A 26,203-nucleotide genomic window follows, 5' to 3' on the forward strand; every position below is an offset into this window, starting at 1 on the left:
TGAGTGCAGGATGTACGTTTATTTCATATTCATTCTTATAGAACAAAGACCTTATATTCTTAATCCTGCACAAACAGCTCATTAAAAAAAAAAAACCTGTTACTTAGAAAAATATACACTGATGTTAGAACTGACAATTTGAGATTCAGTGTTTAATTCAAAAAATACAATTTGTCTATTTGGGTCAGAAAAGGTGGCTTCGATTGAGGCAAGTTTCTTGAAGAGAACTGAGACAGCAAGCATCCAGAAGAAGGCACTTTACATTTTCTGAACTCCACATAAAGCTTATTGAGCCTACATTCAGCAAAAAAAACAAATCAGATTTTCACGTGTGCACAAAAGATGAAGAGGAAGGCCAAGGGTAAGTCTGTCTTTGCCTCTTTCTGTGTCACCCCATTGTTGATGCCCTCCACTTTCTCTGGAAAAACAAATTTGAGCTAAATATAAGAGAGCCCAGCTACTGCTACAGTACTACAAACTTAAGGTTAGCTGACTTTGGAAAGGTCATCAGGTTAAAAGACAGCGGGGGGCTGAGACACTTATTTAAGACAAACCCTCAATTTCCCACTCCTGAGTTAAGCTGAATATCTGATCCAACCCCCCCCCCCCCAAAAAAAACAAACAAACAACAAAACAAAAAAACCAACACAAAACAAACTAAGGTTACTGCTTTTTAAACAAACAGTAAGAATGTTCAAGGCAAAGGTGTCATTAAAGAAGCCAGCCATTAGCAACATATGCAATGCTTCATCATATGTATCACCATCCTTGTCTTTTCAAAGCCTTTCCCTTACAAAATTAGCTATTATTTTTCCTCATATTTATCTTAATAGTCATTTCTCTATAACAGTCCAGACACAGTCTTAAAATCGTCGATGCAAAGTTTAGTTTCTTTCGATCTGTTCAAGATCCAGCTCTCCCCCAAGCTGAAAAATGTCCCTCTGTGTCCCACAGTCACCCTTCCAGAGGGTGCGTTTACCATCTTCGATGCCTACAGGAGACCCAGGCCGTGAGTCCACACTACAAGCGGAGTCGCTATCCTCGTAAGATGAATCTGCTTCCTCGTCATCTCCTATCACTTCCTGCCATGACTCTAGTCCCAGCTCAGACACGCCTGTGAAGTCTGAATCCGGTTGGTCGATTAAGTCCAAGGTGGGCGGGGACAAGACTGACTGGCAGTTGTCGCTAGATGAAAATCCAGGGCAGCTTAAGCTTTGTAAAGTCTGAAAAAACAAGAAAGAAAAAGAAAAGACCATGTTAGTCTGGACATTTTTGCACACGTTCACATCATGGCCTCTTTCTGATGAAGAGCTACAGAAGTCAAAGACTATGTCAGGGAGCTCAGAGTTTCCCAGAATGTCAGTTTGAGATTGGGTTTCAGTTGGGCATCTTAAAAGCCGGCTTTCCCTTTCACTGATGGCATGTGAACATGTAAACATGCAAAAACACCAGTACACGCACAAGGCATTGAAGAGTATACACAGAACGCTAACCCTCTGGTTTGTTTGAGCAAAACACTGAAATGAGCACCAAACCACTAAATGTATCTCGTGTCAAACTGTGCTCTAGGCTTATTTATCACTGGAAACCACTTTGAAACACATACCTAACCCAACCCTGTATGGTAAAAGACATTTCTTATGTCAGTCATTGTTGTTCACAGTTGTTATGATGTTTTGTAGCTCACACTAGGGAGTGCCAGGGACAATCTGGATGTGAACAATTGCCTGCGTTTTTGCTCTCAAAACTTGACCTTAAAGAGACTCAATTCACAAAGGCTCCTGGTTTGCTTTCATGCTCTCTTTCCACCCTGAATTCCTCTCTGCAACAAAGAAAGGCAGCCGTGCAGCACAGTGAAGGGGTTAATGATCTCTGGAGTGCCCTCAGCAGCAGATGTTGGAGGCATGGAGGTGAATAGAGATGAGGTTTTCTCTATAAAGCCCAGGCTTTCATGACAGACACCTCTAATGTTCCCTAGCATGTGTTGAGACATTGCCTTTCCTTTTACAATGAGCTTGGAGACACCCTTTCTCAAATCTCATTTTAGCAGGCTTGCCGTTTCCCCGTCCAAGAGAAAACTATAACATAGGGTGAGGCTGGCTAAGTTTAAGGTTAGCTCACTTTTCAGGATTAACTTTACATGCAAGTACCTCAAACACACCATGCTTCAACTGAAAGCGCTTGAGGTGATCATGTGAGGAGTGGGAAGCCTTTGCTGTAGTTACCCCACTGGAGTGGAAAAGGGGATTTCAGAGCTCTTGCTCTCTCAGTTCAACCCCTGGTATTACCCCACTACTAATTATCACAGCAGAGGAGGAGACGAAAGCAAGAGAGAAAGGAGGTGGAGAGGCTGTCTCTATACAATATGCTTTCTATAAAATCTACTGAGCCTGACTGGGATTTGGGTGGGTGTGGTGGTAGGCTGGGGGAGCAGGGTTAAATTTCTGCTGTGTACCCAGCTTTGCCAGATGAAAAACACCCATGTACACACACAAATCACTATTACCACACACATGGGCTCGCTACCCTGGACCTGTCATATCTCATATTACCCACTGCCATTACCAGGAATCTAACCATACACAGACGAAAACCACTTTAAAGTTATTATCCTCAAATGTCCTATTTAGAAACACACTTCATTTAAGGTTGGAGAACCACAATAAAATTTTTAAAAGAATATAAGAGCAGATTTCTACTTTTAGTCAAAAATGATTAATCAAGCACAAACAAAGCTACTGGAAAAAAGTGTAAAATAAAACTACAACAAAAACTGAAGCATGAGTTTGAAAGATTTTAAACTCTACACATCTCGTCCTAATCCACAGAAAATACTATGCAGCAGATTTTAAAGACTATGACTAATAAAGTGAACTTCTGGAGTCTTGGTGATGTGCTCCTTTCAGTTTTCAGTTCTTGCTGATTTGGCAAGTGCATTTAAATAGCATGGGTCTGGGACATCTGTTCTGTAAAATAAAATGCACATTGACCAGAAGCAGAAATACAAAAGAGGAATTATTGGGCCTGTTAATCTTATAGTCAAAAACTTTGGACTGACAGGGTAGGCAATATCATGTTATTTTAGTAAAGAAATTAATAAATAAGGACAAAGAAAACAACAGTGTCATCTAAACAGATAATTTAAAAGGATAATTAGTATTCCCATGATGATATAAATTTCTGTAATACTCAAAAGTAGAAATACCAGTCAATAATGCAGCTCAATCATTGACGTGTATTACTCTGTTTCACTCAAATGACTTCTCTATCACTGATAATTTGACCAAGAGCACCCTACATTCCAGCTCCAGCTACAACATGTGCAGTACTGTGCAAAAGTCTTGGGCCAGCCTTTTTAAAGTTTTTCTTTAGACACTGGCTGCATTTTCACTCATTTCTTGGTACTTCTTAAGCCACTTAACATTGACCTATAAATCACTCAAGCATAAAAAAAAAGGCACCTACTACATAGGTTCATCCTATGTTATGCCTACATGTAATAGATAACTTAGGAAACAATCGATTTTACATTGTATTTTTAGACATTCCCCAGAGCCCAGAACAAAACAAAAGACAGTCAAAATCCAAAGAAGAGCTTTGAATGTCCTTCACGATGCCAGGAGACATTTTCCTGAAGTATACTTAAATACATTCCAAGAAAGCTTGCCTAAATGGTAAATGGCCTGTATTTATATAGCGCTTTACTAGTCCCTAAGGACCCCAAAGCGCTTTACATATCCAGTCATCCACATTCACACACACATTCACACACTGGTGATGGCAAGCTACATTGTAGCCACAGCCACCCTGGGGCGCACTGACAGAGGCGAGGCTGCCGGACACTGGCGCCACCAGGCCCTCTGAACACCACCAGTAGGCAACGGGTGAAGTGTCTTGCCCAAGGACACAACGACCGAGACTGTCCAAGCCGGGGCTCGAATCGGCAACCTTCCGATTACAAGGCGAACTCCCAACTCTTGAGCCACGATCGCCCCAAGTGAGTTCAAGCTTTTTTGAAGAATAAAGGTACACTTCTTTGTATGTTTTCACATGTTAAAAAACCCCCCAAGCAAACAAAAAAAGAATTTTTTTTTTACATTTTCTTAAGAAAATATAGAGAAATGAAAGGTGGCTCAAGACTTTTGCACAGCACTGTATACATGCCTCTGCAAAACTCAGCATAGTCCCAAGCAGTACCATGTTTTAACCATACAACTTCATCAATGCTGCCATACACATTAAGGGAAATGAGAGCATGGTTTTCAGTTATATCTGACACATCAGGTCTACCACAGCCACGCATGCCTTCCAGCAAGTCATGTTTGAATGTTGAATAGAAAAAGTGAACAAGACATGAGATCCACTGGATTGGTTTATACCTTTTTTGTTTTTACGTTTAATATTCACCAAAATCCTATAAGAACACATATTTTAGAGCTAAGTGGTGTTTTCATAGAGAGTGTAGATTATTTTATACCGTGATCTACACAACAATGGCTTGGACTGTAAGGATGTTATTTAGAGCATGGGTTCAAAAGGCAGCTGCTGTCGAAGAAGCACAAGCACATGCCAGGAGGTTAGGCAAATACCCTCCTGATGATTTGGGTAAACAACTAAAATCACCGAGCTAAATGCTATGCAAAGGCCCTGTTGTGAACCAAACTACAACCACAATCACACATATAGTACACTACTGGGAGGTGCAGGTACTTTACATTGCATTCACTGTGCAACTTCAGATTATTAGTATACGAGTCGATAGTGTTTCTTTGGTTTAGCTCTGTGCCGAAATTAGGTCACATAAACATTCAGAGACACACTGGTCTGAGGATGACATGCAATCAGACCTCCAGCGACAAACAACTGTGAAGCAAAAGAGAGGACAAGGAGGTGCAAGCAAAGACAGGAGACTATAACAGACATTCACGCACACAGTCTTTGTTTTGGTGTGTGTATTCATCTACTATTTTACTCCTCTGCAGACAGAATGCCTGGCTTATTCATGCAAATGCCCAGAGGTAAAATGATGATAAAAGACTAAAGTGTTGGGCTGTCAGATGTTGAAAAAGTGTAGGCGATAATAATGTGTGACTACAGACTAATGTTCGGCGATGCTCTACAATGCACATTTATGACAAGTCACAACATGTCATTATACCCGGTGAGAGCTGCACCTCAAGACGCCTACCTAGGTGTTCCCACAAGCATGCAGGGCTCAGTTATGATCATCATGTCTGCCATCCAAGGAATGAAGTGTGTGTGATGGAAGAAGGAGGGGAAGACCAGAGCAGCTTGAACTTGGGCCAGGAGAAAGAAAATATTAATAGGGAGGGATACAAGTTTGTGTACACACACACACACACACACACACACACACACACACACACACAGGACAAAAATGGACAATAGCCCAGCTGAAGTTAACTGACCAGGCTGGACTTAAGCACACAGCTTCCTCAAATTCACTGTGCAAGAAGTGTCAACAATCATTCAGTGAAGGACATGGAGTTTGCTATGCCCAATAGCCAGTCCATTAAAAAACAACAAACAAAAAAACAATCCCCCAAAAAAGACAACAATGACAGGCCAAGGTGGAAGGGCAGGCAGAGATAACTTATCTACATGGCTGACTGGGAGGACATTCAAGGAATTTTGGGGGTGGCTGCATGTAAATCCCCACGGTAGTCAAGTTATAGCTTATTAGCATGACATGCATCCCCAGAATTCACACCCGCCTTCATTGACGTGGTCGAGGAATCTAAAGGCCAAATTACACCATGTTCCACTAACTCACACTGAGGGCTTGTTGACCACCATGATCCTTCACTCGGCGAGTCTCTGGCGCACGTTCCATAGAAAATTAATCAAACAACACCTGTCTGTATCCACTGCAGTTCAGACAAATGTCACAGTTTCCTGCCCCATCTACAACATGTTTGCTATTCTTTTAATCAATGTTAGACAGTATTACTCAAAACACACCTACAGTGAAAAAAAAAAAAAAAATCTACTGTTTACGTAGGTATGAAAAGTAATAATGTTGTCATTAGGCTCACCCAGTTCTTGAGAAAGAGTGGGAGGAATTGTGTGTGCGTAACCAGGGAAAAAAAACAAAAAACTGCCACTTCAATGACACAGAGGCCAGTTAAGAAGTCTTGTGATGCTCAAATATATAACATCAGAAGAAAGATCACATTAAATAACTGATTTCCAATCAGAGTTGGTGAAATCTATTATATTCCCAACCCTGGCAGTACTTTGCATGTTCTATCCTCTGTAGATCAGACACAGGTTGTAACCAGCCCTAGTTTTCCACATTAACACTTCCTTTTCCAGACAGTCTGCCAGCTGGGATCTTTTTCTTTCCCTAGGCTCTCACAAAGGTCAACCACTTTTGGTAACAACAATGTCAATCTCCAGCGGTATCTTCTTTGTGCTTTTGGTTTATTAAATTTAGATTGAGATATTACAACGCTGCTTGTTTAAGTTCCTGGCCACACTTGACCTGGTTTAGTTATTGACATCAAGTCTCAATAACAGGAAAAGAAAATGAAGCAAGGGAGCACGTATTAATCATACTATCTTTGTTGTATGCAATGCTTTACTGGTAACTTTCCCGAGGTGTGCATGAGGATGAGAATTTAAACATGGTTACAGTAGATCTGAAATGACCCATCTAACCTGTACGACCGGACTCCTTTCATCAACATGCACTCATGCAACTCGACTCAAACCCCCGAAAAAAGTGAAAACATTTTTTGACCCACTAACCTTTGAGAATAGATCATTTGCTGACAATAATCTGTAACTGGCAGAGTAATGGCAATGACTAATGGCAAGTCGAGTTTAGGGCTGTGCGATATGACCAAAATCTCATATCCCAATATAAGACATCTATCGCCCGATAACGATATAAAATCACAAAAATTTAACATTTTCTTTAAATTCTGTGAATCTCTGGAAGCTCGACTTGCGTGAAGTGATTCCAGCTGGGCGTCGTGTACCTGGAGTCGAGTTTTTAACTGATGCGTGAAAATATATATTTTTAGACATAAGTTGTAACGGCTGCAGTTTTCTTTATGAGTATTTATTACACAGCGTGCTGCAGGGAAAAGCCTGTTCTAACGTTTGAGTCCAATCTATTTTTTAGCACCTGACGGTTCTTTTTTTGCTTCTCACCCGTCAATACTCTGCATACTATTTCACGTGATTCCGTTTATTTTGAAAAGTCTCAACAGGATCTTGAGCTTTATTGTGAAAAATATGTTTATGCGGAAAATAAACAAGCAGACACGCTAACGACAACGCATAAAAACAGGCGCTTGTCCGTCCGTAGTGTGGTTATATTAAATATAAGAGAAAAAGAGAACTTTAGGAAATGAATATAGCCACTACAGTGACCATCAAAACGCTGAAAAAAATATTGCTGTAAACAGTTTATTTTGCGACACCACGAAACAAACTATAGCGTAAAATGAAACGATAGACGTTTTTATATCGTCATCCGATATATATCGTTATATCGAACAGCCCTAGTCGAGTTAATGTAAAACTGGCTCCATGTGTGTGTTTGTGGATTCATTCTTTATATGTTGCATGCCTAATTTTTCCCCTCTTAGAAGCTGGCAATACAAGGGGAAACATGTTTGCTAGGCTCCATTACCCATGCCTTGTTAATCCAACCCTGGCTAGGTCCTAAGTATGACTGGCTGGGAACTAATATTATTTCCAGAAAGGAAAAGGGGGGTATATGGATGAACTGATGATAACTTTCTAGTAAGAGACAGGAAAATTACAATATTTTCCTGAAACAAGGTACTGTGAAGGATGATTTTTGAGTATCAAATGACTTAAGTGATCAGGAAAGGATGGGTAAATAGGACAATGTGTAAAATTCCCAGAGCATTCACATAAATAATGAGCTGAATGTGATACAAGAATCAGATCAAGATCTTTCAGGGCACTAGAAAAAAAGAAGAAACAAAGCTCTGCCAAATATCAAAAGAGTTCATGTCATTAAAATACTTCTCTGGATCTATTTTGGGTTTGGGTTTACTCTCTGGCTGTTGCACTGTTTCCTCTGACCTTACAAAAGAACAAAAACTCTTGACATTGGGAAATCCATCCAGAGCTCTGTGCATCCAAATATACGCATAATTCACTGCCGCTTTTTCTGACAGGTAGAAATATTGGGTAGGAGTTGCAGAGAGGAAGCAAATAAATGGTGAGAAGTCCAACCTTTGGATGGACTTGTTTACCCAACAGAGTTAATGAAATTATAAACCCGAGAGGGCCTTGCTAGAGAGTGGTTCAAGGCAGCGTGACTGAACATGAGGAATGCTTTCTTAGTAAGCACCGCTCCCTAAGCTAGAGGGAGGAAAGCCTGAGATCACTTAGCCTCGAAGCCTCGGACTGACGACGCAGAAAACTTAATACAGTTTAATTTAATACACTCCCTGATCAAACTCTGAGAGAAAGAGACAGACTTAGTTTTGTTTGAAGATGTCTTGAACTTCCCTTTAGTCTAAGAACAAAAAAGCATTTGTCTGTGTTGTAAGTGCATCTGGTTCAGGATTAAAGTGAATGCAACAGAGCGCATTTTCCAGCATTAAAGCAAGATTAGAAATAAGCTGATACTCATTTGTGTGCAATCAGCAAACACATGTAATATTAAACTCTGAAATTAGTCAAATTCCAATTGAATGCATTCAAATCAATGAATATGTAAGTGCTTGTCTGTGCAGGTCAACATATGTTCAACATTTCCAGCTAACCTGAGTCATCTTTGTCAGGTCCAGGGAGGGCCGCTGCTCCTGAGCATCTTCTGGTCTCCTGCGCTTCATGCCGACCTTTTTCTCATTTAGCACACAGGGCTGAGACCTGCTCCGAGACAAACACCCCTTTCCCCTGGCTCTCTGGCTAGCTCGTCTCCCCAGCTCTGGGGTGGAGTCTGAAGAGCTGGTCTCCGATGCCTCTTCCCTCTGGTGTTCTGGCAGGCTGATCTGCTCATGGGAAAGTGAGAGAGGCCTGAGGAAGACGTGATTTTGGGAGTGGTGATGATGTGTGGCAAGAGAGGTAGGGGAGACTGGAGAGGCAGTGAATTGAGGGTGGAGAGGCAGCGGCTGGTTGAAGAATGGCAGGTCCTGGATTCCATCAAAAGTGATGCTGGAGTGTGAGGGCAAACTAAAGCTGGAGCTACGCTGCATGGTGGGAAAATGGCTTCCCCCACCTCTGACACTCCCTCCACTGTGGCACCTTCGTTTCTCAACCGTTGTCCATACTCGGGACCCTTGGGGCCTCCAAGATGAGCGGAAGCCAGTGAATTCTTCAGAGAGTGACAGAGAGCGACACTGACGTTTGCTTGGGGGTGCCGTAGGAGTTTGGCTGGTAGCCGTAGTGGTGTAGTGTGCAGTGGCGGATACGGCGTGAGTGCTGTTGCAGAGACTCAGATCTCTTATCAGGCTGGTGATTGCTGTGGTGCTGCCTGGTTCCTTGGCACAGTGGCTGTTGTGATCAGGCGTCACATCCCATAGAGGAGTACCAGACTGGCATGGAGCTCTCTGCTGGATGGCACAGCTTCGCCCCATATCCAACCATCTATCTGCCTCTGTAATAGGGAAAACATAAAAGCCTCACACTAATTGACCTCAACAGCAGCCCTTCTGACACATCTTTATCTGTGCGGCAAGCAATATTAAGCAAAAACTGCATTTGTTAACTAGAGCATGATGAATTCTAGCAGCAATATCTGGAAGGATAATTTAGTACTTAACAACAAAGACACAAAGAAACACACAAGCAGAAATAAGCTTAAGGCAAAGAGGATTGGTTGGTGTAAGAACAAACTGTTTGGAAGAATAAAGGGAGATTATTGTCTGCTTACTGCAATGGTGAGCTATTAGACTAAGAAGAAAGAAAGAGCTAAGTAGAAACAACAACAACAACAACAACAACAACAACAACAACAACAACAAAAAGAAATCATGAGCTTTGGAGAATTACAAAAAAGGGGTGGGAGGTTGTTTGTCTTAACATGATTGAGAAGGTTATGCCTAGAGGAAATAAAACTACCAGTTGAACAGTTCAAACCAGTGCTGCTCCTCAGTAACTGTAATGAAAGCTGGACTGAAAATTCCCAATAATGTTGAAAGAAAAAAAATAGTCAAAAAAGTCATTTTCTGGAAAAAAATAAAATAAAATCTGTGCATTCAAAGATGGAAATGTTTTAAAAGTCTTAAAAAGTTGGCTGCCCACCCCCCAAAAAGTCACAATGCTCAGTATAACACACTACATGCCGAGTAGGTCTCAACAAGATCACTGCCTGTCTGCTTGTTTTTCACATAAACAGCTGCAGGACATGCAGTGAAACCTCAGCTGTGAGTTCTTACTGGCACATTACTGTTTCCGAGCATGAGAAACACATTTCTGCCTCCATTACTTTTAGAGTTAAATATGCAAATAAATAAATAATACTGTGGTTTAAAACACCAACACACACACACAAACAAAACAAAAAACACACAAAAAAACCCAGATTACAATAAATTCTCTTCCTCAGCTTGAACCAGCTCACTCCACTGACTGCTATGTTGGCCATTTTTTTAAGTTTCCAGCAGTAACATTCCTGACTATTTAAAACTTGGACATGCAAGAACGTTGATTCCAAAAACATGAACTGCACATTATGACAAGAATCAGCCAGTGAAACAGTTGGGCAGTCACTCCCATTAGTCAAGTGGTTAGTAGGATATGCGTCAAAGCAGTATGAATTTCCAGCTGTCTCACCATCGGGACAAAAGAGTTTTGTGGAGGATAATACACCTACAGTAAAGTGTGGCTAAGTTCGACTCTATTGAAGCTTTTGTCAAAAAGAGCCCCTTGCTGATCCAAAAACCATCCTTTTGGATGCTTGCCTCCAATTCTGGCACGCTCTCTCCCAGACTACTGGACGGAAATCATTGTTTTGGCTGGACAAACAATGTACGGGGGCTACAGTGACGACCTGACAGGAATGTTAGGAAAACAACTGGACAAAAGGAGAAAGGGATGAACTTCAAAAGGCCACCATTTGAAAGCAAAAGACAAAGTGGTTGAACTAACAAAACACGCTAGCCAATTTTAATGTCAGGATTAACAGTGGAAAAATCTTTACCCAAAAGAAAGAGGGGGGGAAAAAAAGGAAGAAAAAAAAAGAGGGCAGTGGGAGATAGCTGGCCTTGTATTGACAGTAGTATTTCTTTTAACACAGAGGATAATTACACAAACACAGCTAAAGGGAAATTGTTGACATAGGCAGCAGAATATTCAATTACAGTTCACTCCCATGAGAGTGCTGTGCAACGTTGTGTGGAGGCAGGTGCACTCTGATCATGAGTGGGGGATGAGTGACAGATGGAAAAGGGAGAAGTGAGTGATCGAGTGTGGCAGGAGATAAACAACAAGACAACTGCAATCGCTGATTTTGATACTTCAACTTATTGGGGAATTAAAGGCGACAATTACTTGTGTTATATCAGTTGTGAAATGTTTTTTAACAAATAATCAGCCACTGCTTTTTTCCAGATGTTAAATGCAGAGCACAGAGGGATGGCGTTTAATAAATGGAAGCAGGAGCAAAGGGGGAAAGACAAACAGAAAGACATAACGAGTGATAATGAAGATAACTCACCTACGGTTCCACGGGAGAGGAGGGTGGTCCCTCTGCTCATGGTGGGGACCTCACACTGTTGAGGGCACAGGCGAACATAAAGCAAAAGTCAAGAACAAAAGCCAAGGAACAAAAGTTCAGCCCTCAAATCAAATGAGAAGACTGATTTGTCTTCATTTTGAGGTCAGGATTATTTACACGCTGCTGCCAAACGACCAGTGTGAAATAGCCAAAGATCTGCGTCAACCAAAGCCAATGCAAATGGTTACTTACTTTAAGCTTACTGTTTACTTTTTATGGTCTGCGAGTTTACCGTTTTGGTTCACAGCAACAACTAGCTCATACTCAGCAACTAGCGGGTGACTAAAGAATTAGATACATTTCTGAAGAGGAGGCGGAGAATAAGCAGTGCACAAAAGAGTGAACATTAGACTCCATGAATAAAGACTCCAAATGAATGCTAATTTGCTCCATTCTTGCTGAATATGTAGGGTGTTTCCCAACAAGCTTACTAAACAAAAAACTGCACTAATTTACGCTTCATAATAATTTACGCTTGTATATAAATTTTAATACATTTTTGTAAGACTTGCGCATTTAAATAGTTTCTAATGTTAAAGCTAGTTAAGTCTCAAGTCCTTTGACATCATAGTAAATTACAGTTACACCTACCCAAGCTAGCTAGCTAGCACAAGCAGCTTAACACACCATCGCTGCTATTGTTGCTACTTAAAATTCAAGGATTCAAGAGTGTAGTCCATTATCCAGTGGGTGAATTACACTCTTTTGGACTGGTTTTACACTTTCACTTTTGTCAGAGCTGGAAACTACTTCCTAAAGATTATCCTTTAACTCACTGCAAGGTGCATGAAATACCTTCAAGGACAGCTGGACAATGATTTTACAATACAAAAGAACGTTTAGCTAAATTTTGTAACGCACCTGTTTTATTTCTTGGGTTTAAGGTACAAAGGCTATTAGGGGAGTATAAAACAGTTTTGCCTACACCCACTTATCTTTTAATCAGACACCCATCCATCCCATAGTTAATTTCTTACAAGAGGGTGTTGGCTATCTGCACACAGAACAAAAAAGAAAATGCCACATTTCACTGCAGTGACTCGCCTTGAGGTTATTATAACAAAACAAAACAAAAAAAGTTTTCTAAGATACCAAGCCTAGAACTCAAAATAAAGGCTATTGTGCCATAGGAGACGATCAAATGACAGAATTGGTACACTAAACCCCCAGGCCTTTAACGTGAGCAGCTGATGAGTGCAAAGGTAGCAGTGAAAAACCTCTGTCCATAAGCCTTTTTGATTTTTTTTTTTTAATTATGCATGCGATTACATTTACAGCATATTATATAAGACTTACATCAGTCTCTGAGGTTTAACAAAAGAAAAACATTTAAGACTTGTTGGGCCCAAGAAAATAATTCCTGGACGTTTCAGAACAAATCATATTGATGTTAAACGTGTCAAGAAATGTTTGTGATCCTTCACCATCCAAGCGCTTGAAGGAGTGTTGAGATTTTGTAGATTAAAAACTGCATATAAGCAGCATGATAAAAGCGGGAAAGTGAAAACTACTCTCCCGTGCTTGTCTGAATGGAGTAGTGAGATAAAAATAAAATGTAAATAACCCCTATTTTACTTTGAGAAGTGAAACCTAGGTGCTGGTTAAAAAAAACAAAAAGTGAAATAATTCTCAGGGGTGACACACCAAAAATAACATTTTGACTGAAATTTTAAAAAAGCTCTTTTTTGTTCCATACGTTGCTTTTTTTAAAGTTTTAGTCACACAGATCATTCACTAAAGAATAACGTTTATTCTCCTGACTGGCTCGCTGGAGGCCACTGACCTTTGTTGAGTGTAATCAGTCGCAAAGAGTATGCTGTACCAAAAACTTGCTTGCTTGAATATTGCCACAGTCACCTGTAGTTCTGATGTAAAGTGCAAACACTCTACATTTTCACTGCTGCTTGGTGGTGAGTTAAAAAGTGCTGCAGCCTGTAAAATAAAAGTTGAGCCTTACCGCTCAAACTAAAATTTCAAAAGGCACAGCTTTTATACTGAAAGCAAATATCACCATTTTGCATCACACTTTTCACCATTTCACTACCGCTCAGAGTAGTTGGTGAGTGCTACGGGGGGGGCGGCTGCAACAATCTGGGAGGAGGTTTTCAGTGCAGCATTCTTCTTCGCAACCAATTTCACCAACTGACAGCAAGCAACCTCCTGCAACCACTTGCCAACTGGCTGGAGAATACACATTTTTCCCAAGCAACCAGTGATTAGCAGGGGATTGTTAACCGGTCTCAGGAAGTGAAACTCTTGACATTTAGAATGTCTTTTGCAAGACTGTCTTGGCACAGGCAACATTAAACAACCATTTTTTTCCACTAGTAGGAAAAAGCTCCTGAAGAAACCCTCTTGTTGTGAGCCAATAGCTATAACCACTGATCCACCATGCATTGACATTTTGGAATGATTTTGAACCAGTTCCCTTTATTTTATTAGGGAACTGGTTCCTTCTTGTTCTAGGCTAACACATCCTAGAACTCTTTGTCTTCAAGGGACAATTATAAAGCTCACACTGAACGTCTCATCTGAGTAAGAGAACCTCAAAAGTGAAAATGTATCTATCATATTAATGACAGTTAAAGACATCTAAAATCCTTTAGTGAACAACTTATCGTGGTCTAACATGCTTGTGGGTACACTACCTACAAGCTTGCCTTGTGTTAAAGTCAAAACGTAAAGTTTCTCTCACCAGCCGTCGCTCGATGCTCTTGGACGTTACATCATTGGCAGCCTTCTTCTTTTCCAGTGTTTGTGAGAAAACAATCACCATGGTAGCAAGTAGCTCTGCTCCAGTCTGTTCAGGTGCAGAAAAAGGCCACAGGCAGCCATCTTATACGAGAGCAGAGGGCAGACAGTGCATTTGGGCAAAAGGCAGAGGAAGATTTCCCATTTGAAGAGCAGTACTTGTGAAGGTGGTGGAGGTAGGTCTCTCAAATGTCAGCCAATCTCTGTATTCATGGAAAAAAAGGGAAATAAAAACATTACTAATTTAATTAAAGTGCAAAGGATGTTTCTGGCTACAAGACATGGGCAAGAAGCAGGGCCTAAATAAAGCTCAGGTTTAAGCATAGCCATAACAATCAATAGTGTGCCAAATCTGGCTTCTTAACCCCAATTGTGGCTGCTTTAACTTGTTCTGTGCCATTCTCATTAAGATTTTTCACAAACACAAAAAGCATGGCATGTGCATTTTTGTCTTAAAACGTGTCTTGAGAGAAAGGTTTCTCACAAATACAAACAGGTTGCCTTTTTAATCAATCTGTGAGGTGATAACTGTCATTCACAGATAAATCACTTCAATATCTACATTCCTCACTGCTTTAACTAACATACCCATAACAGTGATTGAAAGGGGCACGGTTGAATGCGATACATGTTTGCTATATGCACACCTTAAGTTTTTCCATTCAGCATTTAAAATCCGAAAACGTACAGCAACTTCAGTCATCGATATAGATCCACACACTACATACACACACCTATCAACCTACTAGCTTTAAAAGAAAATGTGCTGATATATGTTAAACTGCTTCCTCATCCCTGTGGATAACAGAACATTTGGCCTGTCAGCAATATTACCCTGAACACAGGGGAATCTAAACATGTTGTAACAGAAGGCTAGCTTTAGCTAATTCAGGAAAAGACATTACTCACGTCACATGACTACAGATGTGGCTAGAAACCACGAACAGAAAAGAAGCATATATGGAGCTGCGGTTAACTCAAAGACTGCCTGCACCCACACATAGCAAAGCCCAGACAGAAGCTGCTTCGGTAAACACAACCGTTAAAAGCTTTATATGTATGGCAGATGGTCTATATCTTTTTTTTTTTTGGGACAAACATGCCTTGTCACATCTGCTCAACTCAGCCTTTCTGATGTTTTTCAATGCATGTGAATGACTATGGCGGAGGATGGGCAAGTTCAGTTATGCTTTCTTTAATAAAAGTAGCTGCAGTGACTTTGGACTCCGTCATTTACCAACCACCAAACACACTGACAGTATCCAATTAGAGAGTACCAGCATAGTTCAGATCCCCAATCAACTGCTGGCTAATGACAGCTTTTGACTCCGGAGCAACACATGAGGCTAATGGATCTTCCAGGCCTACTATGCTATCCTGCCCATGAAACATGTGGTTTTGTGTTAAGTAAGGGTTGTTGCACTTACACAAGATGCTTTAGGGAGAAGTGTGCACCACTGAAAAAAAACTGACTTCTGTAGAGGAAAAAAAACAAAACAAAAACAACAACAACATGGATCGATAAAAAGTGTTTTGTTTTTTTAAACCAGTCTAGTCATGTCTTCTGACTTAACAATGTCATCTCTGTCCCTTTTCTTGTTTCCAGCCCCATGACTACATAAAGACTAAGTAAATAAATGTTTCATGTAGGCCTGCCTGAAACCAAAAGCCGGCATATGACTCCCATTATCTGCATTCATTTCAGAGAGTCGGTGGAGCACAACCGGGCCTCCACAGGCAAGAGAAGGTGGTACTGTTAGTGGGAGTAAAAAGTAAAGAGTATGTTCTTCATAATCAGTTTTGCAGATTACTCTACTGATTAGAAGTGACTCTGAGTAATGGGTGGGGCAATGTATTGCAGTGTGTGTGTGTGTGTATGTGTGTGTTAATCAGAATAAGGGTCGAGGAGCGTGACGGCTGTATGTAAAGGTTGTTATATTGTGCCGTTTGACTGATGCAGGTAGGAAGCGTGACTTGTCCGATCAAGGCTGAAACAGCATCTCCACACTGAGAACAAGAGCTAGCTGTGCATGTGTTTCTGTACATGCATGTCTGCTTATGCTAACCTGCACTTGTGTGTGTAGTGACTGGCAAGCAGGGTCATGGGAGAGGGCAGACCGAGTGTGAATTCAAGCCTGGAGCCATGCTTATTTAATGAACCGACTTCTCATGATGGGGAAACCAGAGCTTAATGGGCTGTGTAGAGCACTTGTGCAGAGCCATTTTCAGATCCGATCAGACTTTTGCTCTTCAAAACAAGAGTCCTTGCTGGCTACATCACACTGTTTGAAAAGCCTTTTTGTTTGACTAGATGTCAGTCCTAACAAAAACCCAGGAAATTATCAGTTCATCTGAGGTTTGATGAGTCCCTGTTACACACCACTGAGAGAAGAATTAAATATCATTTTTACAACTTTGGTCTTCAAAGATTATAAAAACAATCATTACTGTGTTTTTATATATCCAGCACAACATCAACCTTTTTCCTGTCTTGCCTCCCTGAAAACAAAAGCATTGTTCACCAAGCACTGGTGAAATGACAGGTAAGGTTGGATCATCTGAAAAATACCATCTTAAGAGAAGTTGGTTTTATCCTACGGATAATATGTCGTTGTGAAAGCAATCTTAAAGGGCCGCAGACGGACCTGTTTCACTCATGTGCTTGCCTCATGGTGCAAAGATAAAATCTGTGGGGCCATAAATGAACACCTCAAAGGCCTGCCTAGTTGTGACAATACTGCAGGGTAGTGGAACCTGTACTGTGGGCTGAGTGATTTGTGATAGTGAGGGTTGTACCCCACCCCTGAGGAAGGAAATGCACTGTTGAGGAAATCTACTGCTCAGTAAATTTGTGTTTCCACAGTAACTGAACAATTGTTAAATAGCTGTGATTATGATTTATGATCAAACAGCCTGACATTACACTATCAATTTTACTAAGCTTTAAGTTAAATATGTTTCATAAAGCCAGACAAAATCTCACAAACTCAGCTGCATGTCCCACACAGAAAAATGTCGTTTTTGTTATCATAAGTCAGGCTGATCATCAAACAAAGCAAGTGACTTAAATGACGATTTATCTCATCCTTTACAGTTAAGATACCAGGGAAGACATTGTGGATACTAAATGAGGCGTAAAACTGAAACTGGAAGAGCTACTTCTCCCTTCATTAGAGTCTCATATTACGATGAATGTGATGGGACAGGTGCTTTTTTTTAACTTAATACTTTTAGTATACTAATTACTTTTTTTTTTATAGCTCAACAGTACAAAACAGTGAACACTACACAAAGCACCGACTGATTTAGTCAAAGACTTCCACTTGCTATAGATCAGGGGTGGGCAACTCCAGGCCTCGAGGGCCAGTGTCCTGCAAGCTTTAGATGTGTCCTTGATCCAACACAGCTGATTCAAATGGCTAAATTACCTCTTCAACATGTCTTATAATTCTCCAGAGGCCTGGTAATGAACTAATCATTTGATTCAGGTTTGTTGACCCAGGGTGATATCTAAAACCTGCAGGACACCGGCCCTCGAGGCCTGGAGTTGCCCACCCCTGCTATAGATCAACTTGCGATACTGCTTTGCCTGTCAAGGATAAAATGACTGAGGTTCATCAATTGTTTTGTCAGATCCCATCTCAGCCCTATTTGATTCAAATAAAGGAAATCTTTCCCAATAAATCTCAAATATATATGATATTTGCTGAGTCGTAACTTATCGAACTAACAAAACTTTGACCATAAGTGGGTTCAAATCCACTGGTACTTCAAGAACTGATTTGTGTATGCTGGGATGCAGAAAGCAGCTCTTGGCTCACAATAGTTAGTGACTCAGGAGGGCACAAGAAAGAGCAGCTAAGATAATGTGGCTCTTTGCCCAGGCTGTGATTTGTACAGGCAGATAAATAGAACCCTATTTGCGCCCCCCCTAAAGTTCTGTAACGGGGTGTTTGGTGTCCATCACTAATTGGCTCTGGTTGCTGCATACTTGTGTGGAGTGCGTCTGGTGTCAGGACTTTGATCAGTTGCTGTACTTGGAGGAAACCAGTTCAATTGGCACTAATGAAATGTTGAAGCCCAAATATTCAAAATATGGCATGGCTGGAAAGCCTCGGCAGATCATATTCTTGTTTTGATAAGATTAAATTAAATTACTGTCACAGTTTTCCTTAATCAAAGTGGCACTAAATGTCAGAAAAGGCTAGACGCTGACACCTGTTTTAAATAGTTCAGATGTCCATGAGAAACTAAATGAAAGCCTTAAAAAGAATAAAGGAGGCTTTCTTTTGTGAAAGCCTAAGATGTCCATTGTTAATTCAGGGTGAACACACAGCGACCCCTCTCTTGGATAATGTGGTCGAGGTTGTAAAAATGGTCTGGGAGGTCAAGACATACCATTGAATCTTTTGGCTATCACCCTAGTACCGTCTACTCCTTCAAAGGTACATAAACACTGAAAAGCTTATTCAGTGAAACTTTATGTATTTTAAGTAGTCAAGTTTTTTGGAGATTACCCTGAATGCTTCTCTCATGACAGTGACCATTAATCTCTGCATGAATACAGCCTTGAAGCTCCAATTTAAGTTGCTGTTACTCTTAACAACAGATCTACAATAGAAATAAGAGCAGTAAACATGAACCCCAAAGCTTTCTTTAGAATTAACTTGCAAGTCCAGTTAATACTGGTCTTCTTATCTCAACTATGTTGGCATGAAGACACTAACATAATTCACATAAGCAAGCACACTTCCCTTTGCACTGCAGGAGTTCTACTTCCCTTGTGGTCACATGACATGCCACTGCTGAATTGGGTGTGGAACATACTGACTTCATTACTAAATACATGAAAGGAGAAAGCCCCAAGTGATATCCACAGAGCATTGTGGCAACGAGTTAACTTCACATACACATATTCTACCATCATTTCACATTAACATTTATTTAATCATAGATTTACAGCCTGAGAGCGGATAGGTTATCTACTATATGTTAGGTAAAATTGTCAAAGTTTTTGTTTTGGGTTTTTTTCCCACAAAAATGAATCTCTGATACTTCCTGGGGTAGTTTCACTCTGACTTTAGACACAAAACAGTTGCTAGGTAGTACACTGTTTCTAGGATTTAATAGGTAGCCATAGCAGCCAAGCACACAACAGAAGACAACAATGACAACTGGTGATGTGAAAAAGGCAGATGTCACCCATCTAGTGAATAATAATGTCTGGACAGCTCATCAGTCTTTATCAGTAAATCTGTTTGTCATAGGAAACTGGACTATTGAGCAAGGCCAGTTTACTAAGGTGAAGCACTGTGACATGTAACCCGCAAACACACCACACTCTTTCTATTTAGGGTAGCCTTAAATTTATTAGGGGTTGACCTCTGTTTCTTAGACTAGGGTTTAGTTAACCGAAAGCTTAAGGAGCTTGACAGGCATAGGATCAGGTGTTTGAGTAGGTACCACACTAATTATACTGTCCTCTCCAACTGACCCAGCAATCCTTGCTTTTCTGCCTGTAGTTTCTTCCATTTTCTGTTCTGTACACACTAGAGCTCTAATCCATTAGGGGTACATTACATACACCAGAGGCTCCAGTTCTGCTAGCAATCCCAAGCAATTGCTTAGCTCAATAGGAGGGGCCATTCCTATGCTGTATAAACAAGTGATGTTATACTTACTGTCAGTACCAATGACCTAATAAGTACCCTATATAGTAGATTTTTAAAGATCAATATAATAACTCTAGTTTGAATGAGAAAAAAAACAACAAATTACTAAATTACTAGACACATACACCCCCCCTTCCAATCCAAACTCCACATTGTCTAATGAAAAGAATACAAATCCAAAAATTCAACACGCTTGAAAATGAACAGTCTTTGACTAGTGCTATTACACGAGATTTTTAACAGTAGTCAAAGCATAAGTCATCAATGACTCAAAGTCAATCTGAAAAACTGTCAGAGAGATGTGGCTACTGTATCATAGTTTAGCAATGCTAACCAAATTCTAACAACCATGCTTATTAGAAAAAGAGAGATCGCATGCTTCTGGCAGAGCAGCAGTCATCTTCAGTCTAACACATAATATTATCATGTATACTGTAATCACTAAAATGATAGAGCTCGTAATTTACAAATACATTTTCTTAAAACCAGTTGATTTCTATATAGTGTCGTCAGCATGTAAGTAGTCCATGAAAGTGTTGTATAGAGCCAGTGGCCCATGGTGCTGCAGCCGATATGAGGTTAAAAGCGCTTCTGTTGTTATGTGAAGCACAATGGTGTCAAATCAAACAAATGAAGATGATTTCGTGACAGCAGTGACTGGAGAAGCAGGAGGAATTGCTTCCTCACTGACATTAAATACGGCACTAGTGGTAAGTTAGAAAAGCTTTGTGGTGAAGTGTGCAGTCCAAATGAGCACAAAAGGCATTTGTGTAAATGCCAAACTGTGTACATCAAGGTTGAAAAATAAACTTTTATAATATTCATATGTAATGGTAGGTTAATTAGCCATAAGCTTTCGCATACTCATGCTTATTAACATAAAGATATACAGTAGGTCTGCTGTTATATGCAAGAGGAGTCTAAGCAGAAGGGCTCTACAAAACAACAATTACACTGACTTTGTGTATGAAGCCGCCATGCAAAACAGTGCTGCACATACCATCATGAGAGATGGAGGCCGTTTAGCCATGCGGCCCTGTTGAAGCCAAGTTCCACCGATAGTTTCTAAAATATGTTGGCAGCACTGAGTAATTAATCAATTACTTTCTGCTGCTCTATTACATACATTTTTTGGAGATGTGGGTGAGTTTTTAGTGAGTATCGGTGGGAGAATTTCAGAACAAAAACTATGAGCAGCATTCCATCAGCCCATTCATTCATTCATGAGGGGGCTCAGCTCACCATATGGACCCTCTGACTGCTCAGCATAATGTGTACCAGGAATGTAAAACAGATATTTGAAAATCCCACTGAAGACGTGTCCTTTTAAGTTTTTTTCATTGAAATAACCACATACAGTAAATGTTGGACTCATGAGTCCTATGTTAAGCAGCACTGAATAGGAAGAAGACATATTATCGATTTAAAACACATCTGTTAGTTTCAACAGTGATGACTGGGAATAATTTAAACAAGCCATTTCACATTCAAATTGTGAGCTGCGCTGTTTGAACTCATCTTTGTTGAAAAACGAAAGCAAATCAAATTGGTGCTGGAATAAAGTAAACTGCTACTGTGTAAAGGTCAAGATAATGTCCGTAGACAAAGCTTTTACATTTCCTAGTTGGACCAGGAGCTTTCTTTGCATAGTAATACACAGTAGAATTCCAATCAGTCTCTGACTTAAGACTCTCAATTGTAATACTTCAGTTACATCTCCATTTACAACATCTTAATAATACCGTTTGTTATTTGGCAGTTAATAAGCTCATCTGATTCAAGTAATCTAATATGTTACACAGCAAGCTACTTGTTGAGCTTCTGTGTAATGACATGCAGGTGCATGTAAAACAAGTATGTAAAACAGAGTCCATCCCAAATACTGAGAACCAACATGCTGTACAACTCGGGGGGGGGGGGGGCGAGAGTATGACTTTAGATTACCAATCAATAATAATGTTAGTGCAAGGCTAGTCATGAGAAGCCAGTGTGACCAGACAACCCTGCTTGTGAAAGGATGTAACACATTAAGTGTCACATTAGTATATATCAAAAAAATGATTGTCATTATTAATTAGAGTCCTAATACTTGAAAGAGGAAGTTAGATGCTTAGATTTTGTCACAACTGTGGAAAACAGGTTCTAAAAATACATCAGATAAGGCTGTCTGTACACTAACAGAAGCTTTCAGTTCTCTCTGTCTGTTTTTTTATTAAATAAATAAACTCATTTGGGAGATTCCTTCATCAGGCTGGATCTACGGTAAAGAACGGCACGAATGAGACTGGAGTTATGCTTTGGCTCATATTGTAAGGAAAAGCCAATCCAAAGCAGTCGAGGAAAATAAACAGAAGAATGCCAACCGCTGCCATTCATAAGTGTGGTGTTATGATGACACAAGGCAACACAAGAGAAAATATTGGCTCACCTGGGATTTGGGGTTTTCCAGAAGAATACAGGTTATGCACATGCACACAACATATGCAAACGACTAAAATAAATAAAGACATACTTATTTGAGAGTCAAACACGGTGTGGGCATCCTTTCTTTCCCTTTTTTAAATAATTCCTCACTATCGCCACATAAAGACTAGAGCAGAGTGTTCATTGGAGCATTTCTATTGCATCCCAGAATGCTTTTCATCTTTAAGTAGTCTGGTGCCTGTCTTGGGGGGTTGGGGGAGTGCTTCTCTGGTGTATGTGAGAATGCCTCTTTTCTTTTCTTTTCAGCTGCTGGTCTGTGGCTCTGTGGGCGATTTGACGCCAGACTTACAAATCCATCATGTTAATGAGGAAGGAATAAACAAAACAAGGAATATTGACAATGAAACAAATACATTGACAGAGTCAAATAACCGAGGTATTTGTTTTTAACTTCTTTAAGACTAAATGGGGAGGTGGGGTGAGTTTAAATGTGTCTGAAGCCACAGCAATTATGACTGCAGGTCACAGAGAAGAAAGGGAAGCTTCTGAAATGAATAAAGAGTACTATGGTGGCAGAGACAGCCATGGCTAACAATCCTTTTCTGGTAGGTTTGCATAATGCCTTGGGTCAGGGAACAAGGGAGGGAAAGAGAGCAACAGTGGAGCAGTAGTGGAACAGAAAGACAAATAACAGTCAAAAACAGGAGAAATAGCATGATTAATAAATGCAAAAAAGGCAAAAAGCAAAGGACAGAGAGGGGTGAAAGTGGCAGCATGTGCGTCAGCGTGTGGACTGAGTGAGAGTTGTTCACACAGACGGAGAATGGGCCAGTGGCTTGCTCAGCACACAGGCACACAGCTGCCCACTGACAGAATAGAGTTCTAATAGGGCCTTTTTTCTGCAACACAAAGACCTTGCAAATGTGTGCGTCTTAAGCACACACTGGAGTGCAGAGCAATCCCCTTTAAAAACCCACCGCCCTTAATTGCCTCCATATATTATGTTTCTAGTATGTCCAAAACAAGCCTACAGATGAACAATACCAGAGCTGTTGTTGAGCACAATTGCAGTACACTAAGTACAAAAAGCGATCGCCAGGAACTGTGATGAAAATGTGTAAACTGCTTCCTTCGCAACGCGAGGAGTGTTTTCACTTTTTTGGAAAAAGTCCTATGGATTGACTTGTTTCAATATGCCTGCTTAGCCAGTAGCAACATTTCCAAACGTGTTAGAAGTTAAATAAAACAGCCAAAGTAACATATAGAAGACAACAGATTGCTTTTGTTTTCTGGACCTTTGCGGACCTCTGGCACCAGGACAGATCACTTCCACCCTGCTCCTAGTCAGACATAATAATTCGCAAGAGCAAACAGCACATTTGCAGATTCACAAACTTGTTCACACCAAGCTGAAAGATTCCAGCAATTGTTTATTTTGGAAATCAAGGCATTTTGTAGTGATCAAAATCTTCCCCAACCTGGAAAAGTAGATAAGAAGTACTCAGAACAGGTTACATCGAAGTCAAACCCGCATTTGTGAAACACCTCTATCAGCATGCCAATAGTCACTAGAGTTGACAGGTGATTAAATCTGCCCAAGCACTCTGCTTCACTTCCAATCTGAACATCAGCTAACCTTTGCAATTGCGAAGACATTTCATTTTCTGCAAATATGCGTCCATTAACGTTTAGTTTACCAACCAACCTAGCCAGTCAAGGATGACCTCTTGCTTCTGTGTCCCTGTGAAAATTCCCAGATATTTCCAATTAATGTACCCTCATACCAAACCAGTTCTTCAGGGTATTGTGTTGATGGTGTCCACAAAGCTCAGCCAGCTGTGGTTAGAATCGGAAAGGGCAAAACATAAGCACCAAAACATAAGCGCCAACACTTCCTAACCCACAAAGGAAACAAAGATGACAAATAAGCAGTTTAGTGCTCTGCTGCCACTGTGCCCTATATTCAGTCCTCGTTTACAGTTTGAGCCTAAAACAAAACAGAGGCCTCATAGCTATGCCAGCGGATAACAAACCTAAATTATAATTGTTCTTATCAGCATCTTATCAGTTCTTATCATGTAGGTTTCAGTTTCATATATGCATAACATCATAGTCTTAGTTTATAATGCATTCATCTCTGTCACGTAGTCATAAGAACAGTGTACATTTTGGTTGAACTTCAAGGATTCAGCCTTATATATTAGCTGATAAAACAGAATTGAAATTGAGGAAGAATAAAGTGGCCAATAGTTTCGGGCTCCTCAACCTAAAAAAAGTACCTACTCTGATGCTCAGGGAAAAAAAAAGCACAAGATTTAGTAATTTCAGATTCCTCTCTGAAAAGAGAACAAAAACCTAAATGTGCGGTGGAGATTGGTGCGACTTGTGCAGCCAAGCCTTATGACTCAAAGCACTAAAGCTTCTCTTAACATCATCTCATGGGTTGTGGTGAGGAACTGTGTGTCAATGCTGCAAAGCAACCACACTGCCTCTCCACCTACAGGTACTGTGTAGTTTACAGCAGTCTCAGATTCACTGCATTGCCTGACAGATGAAGGGGGAGTTTGCAGCCTCAAAGAGCTTGCTGCCTGCGTGAAGCCCCTAAACCTCAAAACGGGTTATTATGCGGGGACATTTATAGCAGCACCAGGTCGGTCATGTAGATTATTTTATATACATATATTTATTTAGAACCTCCATAGGAACTGAGTGCAGAACAATTAAGTTGCAGTCACCCAAAAAGAGTTTAACACGCCACATTGTTATTTTTTATTTTTATATGAACAAAAAAGGTTTATACTCTTTTAAGAAATTCATCCCACAAAAAGCCATTTATGTTTTCTTAAAGTACGTGTCCTTAAAGTAACCTAACAAGTTATATGGGGAAACCCAGCAAGAACAGAGTAAACTTCAGAGCAGTGAAAGAAACAAAGAAAAAGACGTTCAATGCATACAATTTAACTAGCGTGCTACTACCTGGCTAGCAGAGGCTCTTTCGAGGTTAGGTCATCTTCAACAAACGGAAAGCGAAAAAGAAAAAGTTTATCGCAGTTGCAGCCGCCAGTTCAGCGTCCTCAGCGTAGGACCAAGCAAGACTGCAAGCAGCTGAGAGCTGAGCTTCTGCCTTCAGCATTGATTGTAACAATATCCGCGTACACATGCAGTTCAAGTCAGCGGGGGGAGAGACGAGCAACAAGGTAACCGGCTACCAAACTAATGCGGACACGGGGACACCGGGTTGTTGTGCAGTGTTCTCGTAAAGTTATAATTATTATCCAGCAACACTAAAAGTCTTTAATATGTCAACACACAAGGGGCGAAGTTTTATTCACCACTTGCACCCCCACCCTTTTCGAGTTGGTACGTTCCAGTGCCCTCGGGCATTTACAATACTCGTGGTCATTTTTTATTACTATGCAGCCCGTTTCATTGATGTTGAGTAGATAAATGAGTGTTGACGAGTCAAAATAAGCAAAGATAAACAACTCAACTAAAAGTTGCTACCGGACCCATGCGTTTTGCCTAAAACAACGAGACGTGTCGTCACGTAAGAACGTGAACCACGAGTAAATAAAGTTTATAATCGTCAATTAATGCCTTATTGCGCCCCAGTGTACCAGTGGTAGTC

The 26,203-nt window shown here is 40.5% G+C and overlaps 1 protein-coding gene across 2 annotated transcripts; it reads right to left on the minus strand.

Moving 5' to 3' along the window:
• Nucleotides 1–25,711, minus strand: LOC146655489 (protein FAM53B-like). Of its 2 annotated transcripts, XM_085427835.1 has the most exons (6): nucleotides 25,552–25,692; nucleotides 24,281–24,411; nucleotides 14,424–14,682; nucleotides 11,669–11,723; nucleotides 8,775–9,607; nucleotides 1–1,223 (listed from the first exon to the last, which is right to left on the minus strand). In XM_085427835.1, the coding sequence occupies exons 3-6, from the start codon at nucleotides 14,502–14,504 to the stop codon at nucleotides 885–887; spliced, it is 1,308 nt and encodes a 435-aa protein (XP_085283961.1). In that variant the 5' UTR covers nucleotides 14,505–14,682; nucleotides 24,281–24,411; nucleotides 25,552–25,692; the 3' UTR covers nucleotides 1–884. The 2 variants fall into 2 exon arrangements, with proteins under 2 accessions (XP_085283961.1, XP_085283960.1); XM_085427834.1 differs by lacking the exon at nucleotides 24,281–24,411 and having other exon boundaries at nucleotides 25,552–25,711.
• Nucleotides 25,712–26,203: the final 492 nt, after the last annotated feature.

This window comes from Rhamphochromis longiceps, linkage group LG13 (genome assembly GCF_057381845.1).
Source record: "Rhamphochromis longiceps isolate RC_006_pf linkage group LG13, R_longiceps_female_GT1.1, whole genome shotgun sequence".
NCBI classification, from domain to species: domain Eukaryota; kingdom Metazoa; phylum Chordata; class Actinopteri; order Cichliformes; family Cichlidae; genus Rhamphochromis; species Rhamphochromis longiceps.

Excerpts from the sequence above, each read along its gene's own strand:
- LOC146655489 (XM_085427834.1), bottom strand. The coding sequence starts at position 14,504 with ATGGTGATTGTTTTCTCACAAACACTGGAAAAGAAGAAGGCTGCCAAT. Across the intron at positions 9,608-11,668 it reads CCTCTCCCGTGGAACCGTAG|AGGCAGATAGATGGTTGGAT; the intron begins GTGAGTTATCTT and ends TCCCTATTACAG. Across the intron at positions 1,224-8,774 it reads ACCTGACAAAGATGACTCAG|ACTTTACAAAGCTTAAGCTG; the intron begins GTTAGCTGGAAA and ends TTGTTTTTTCAG.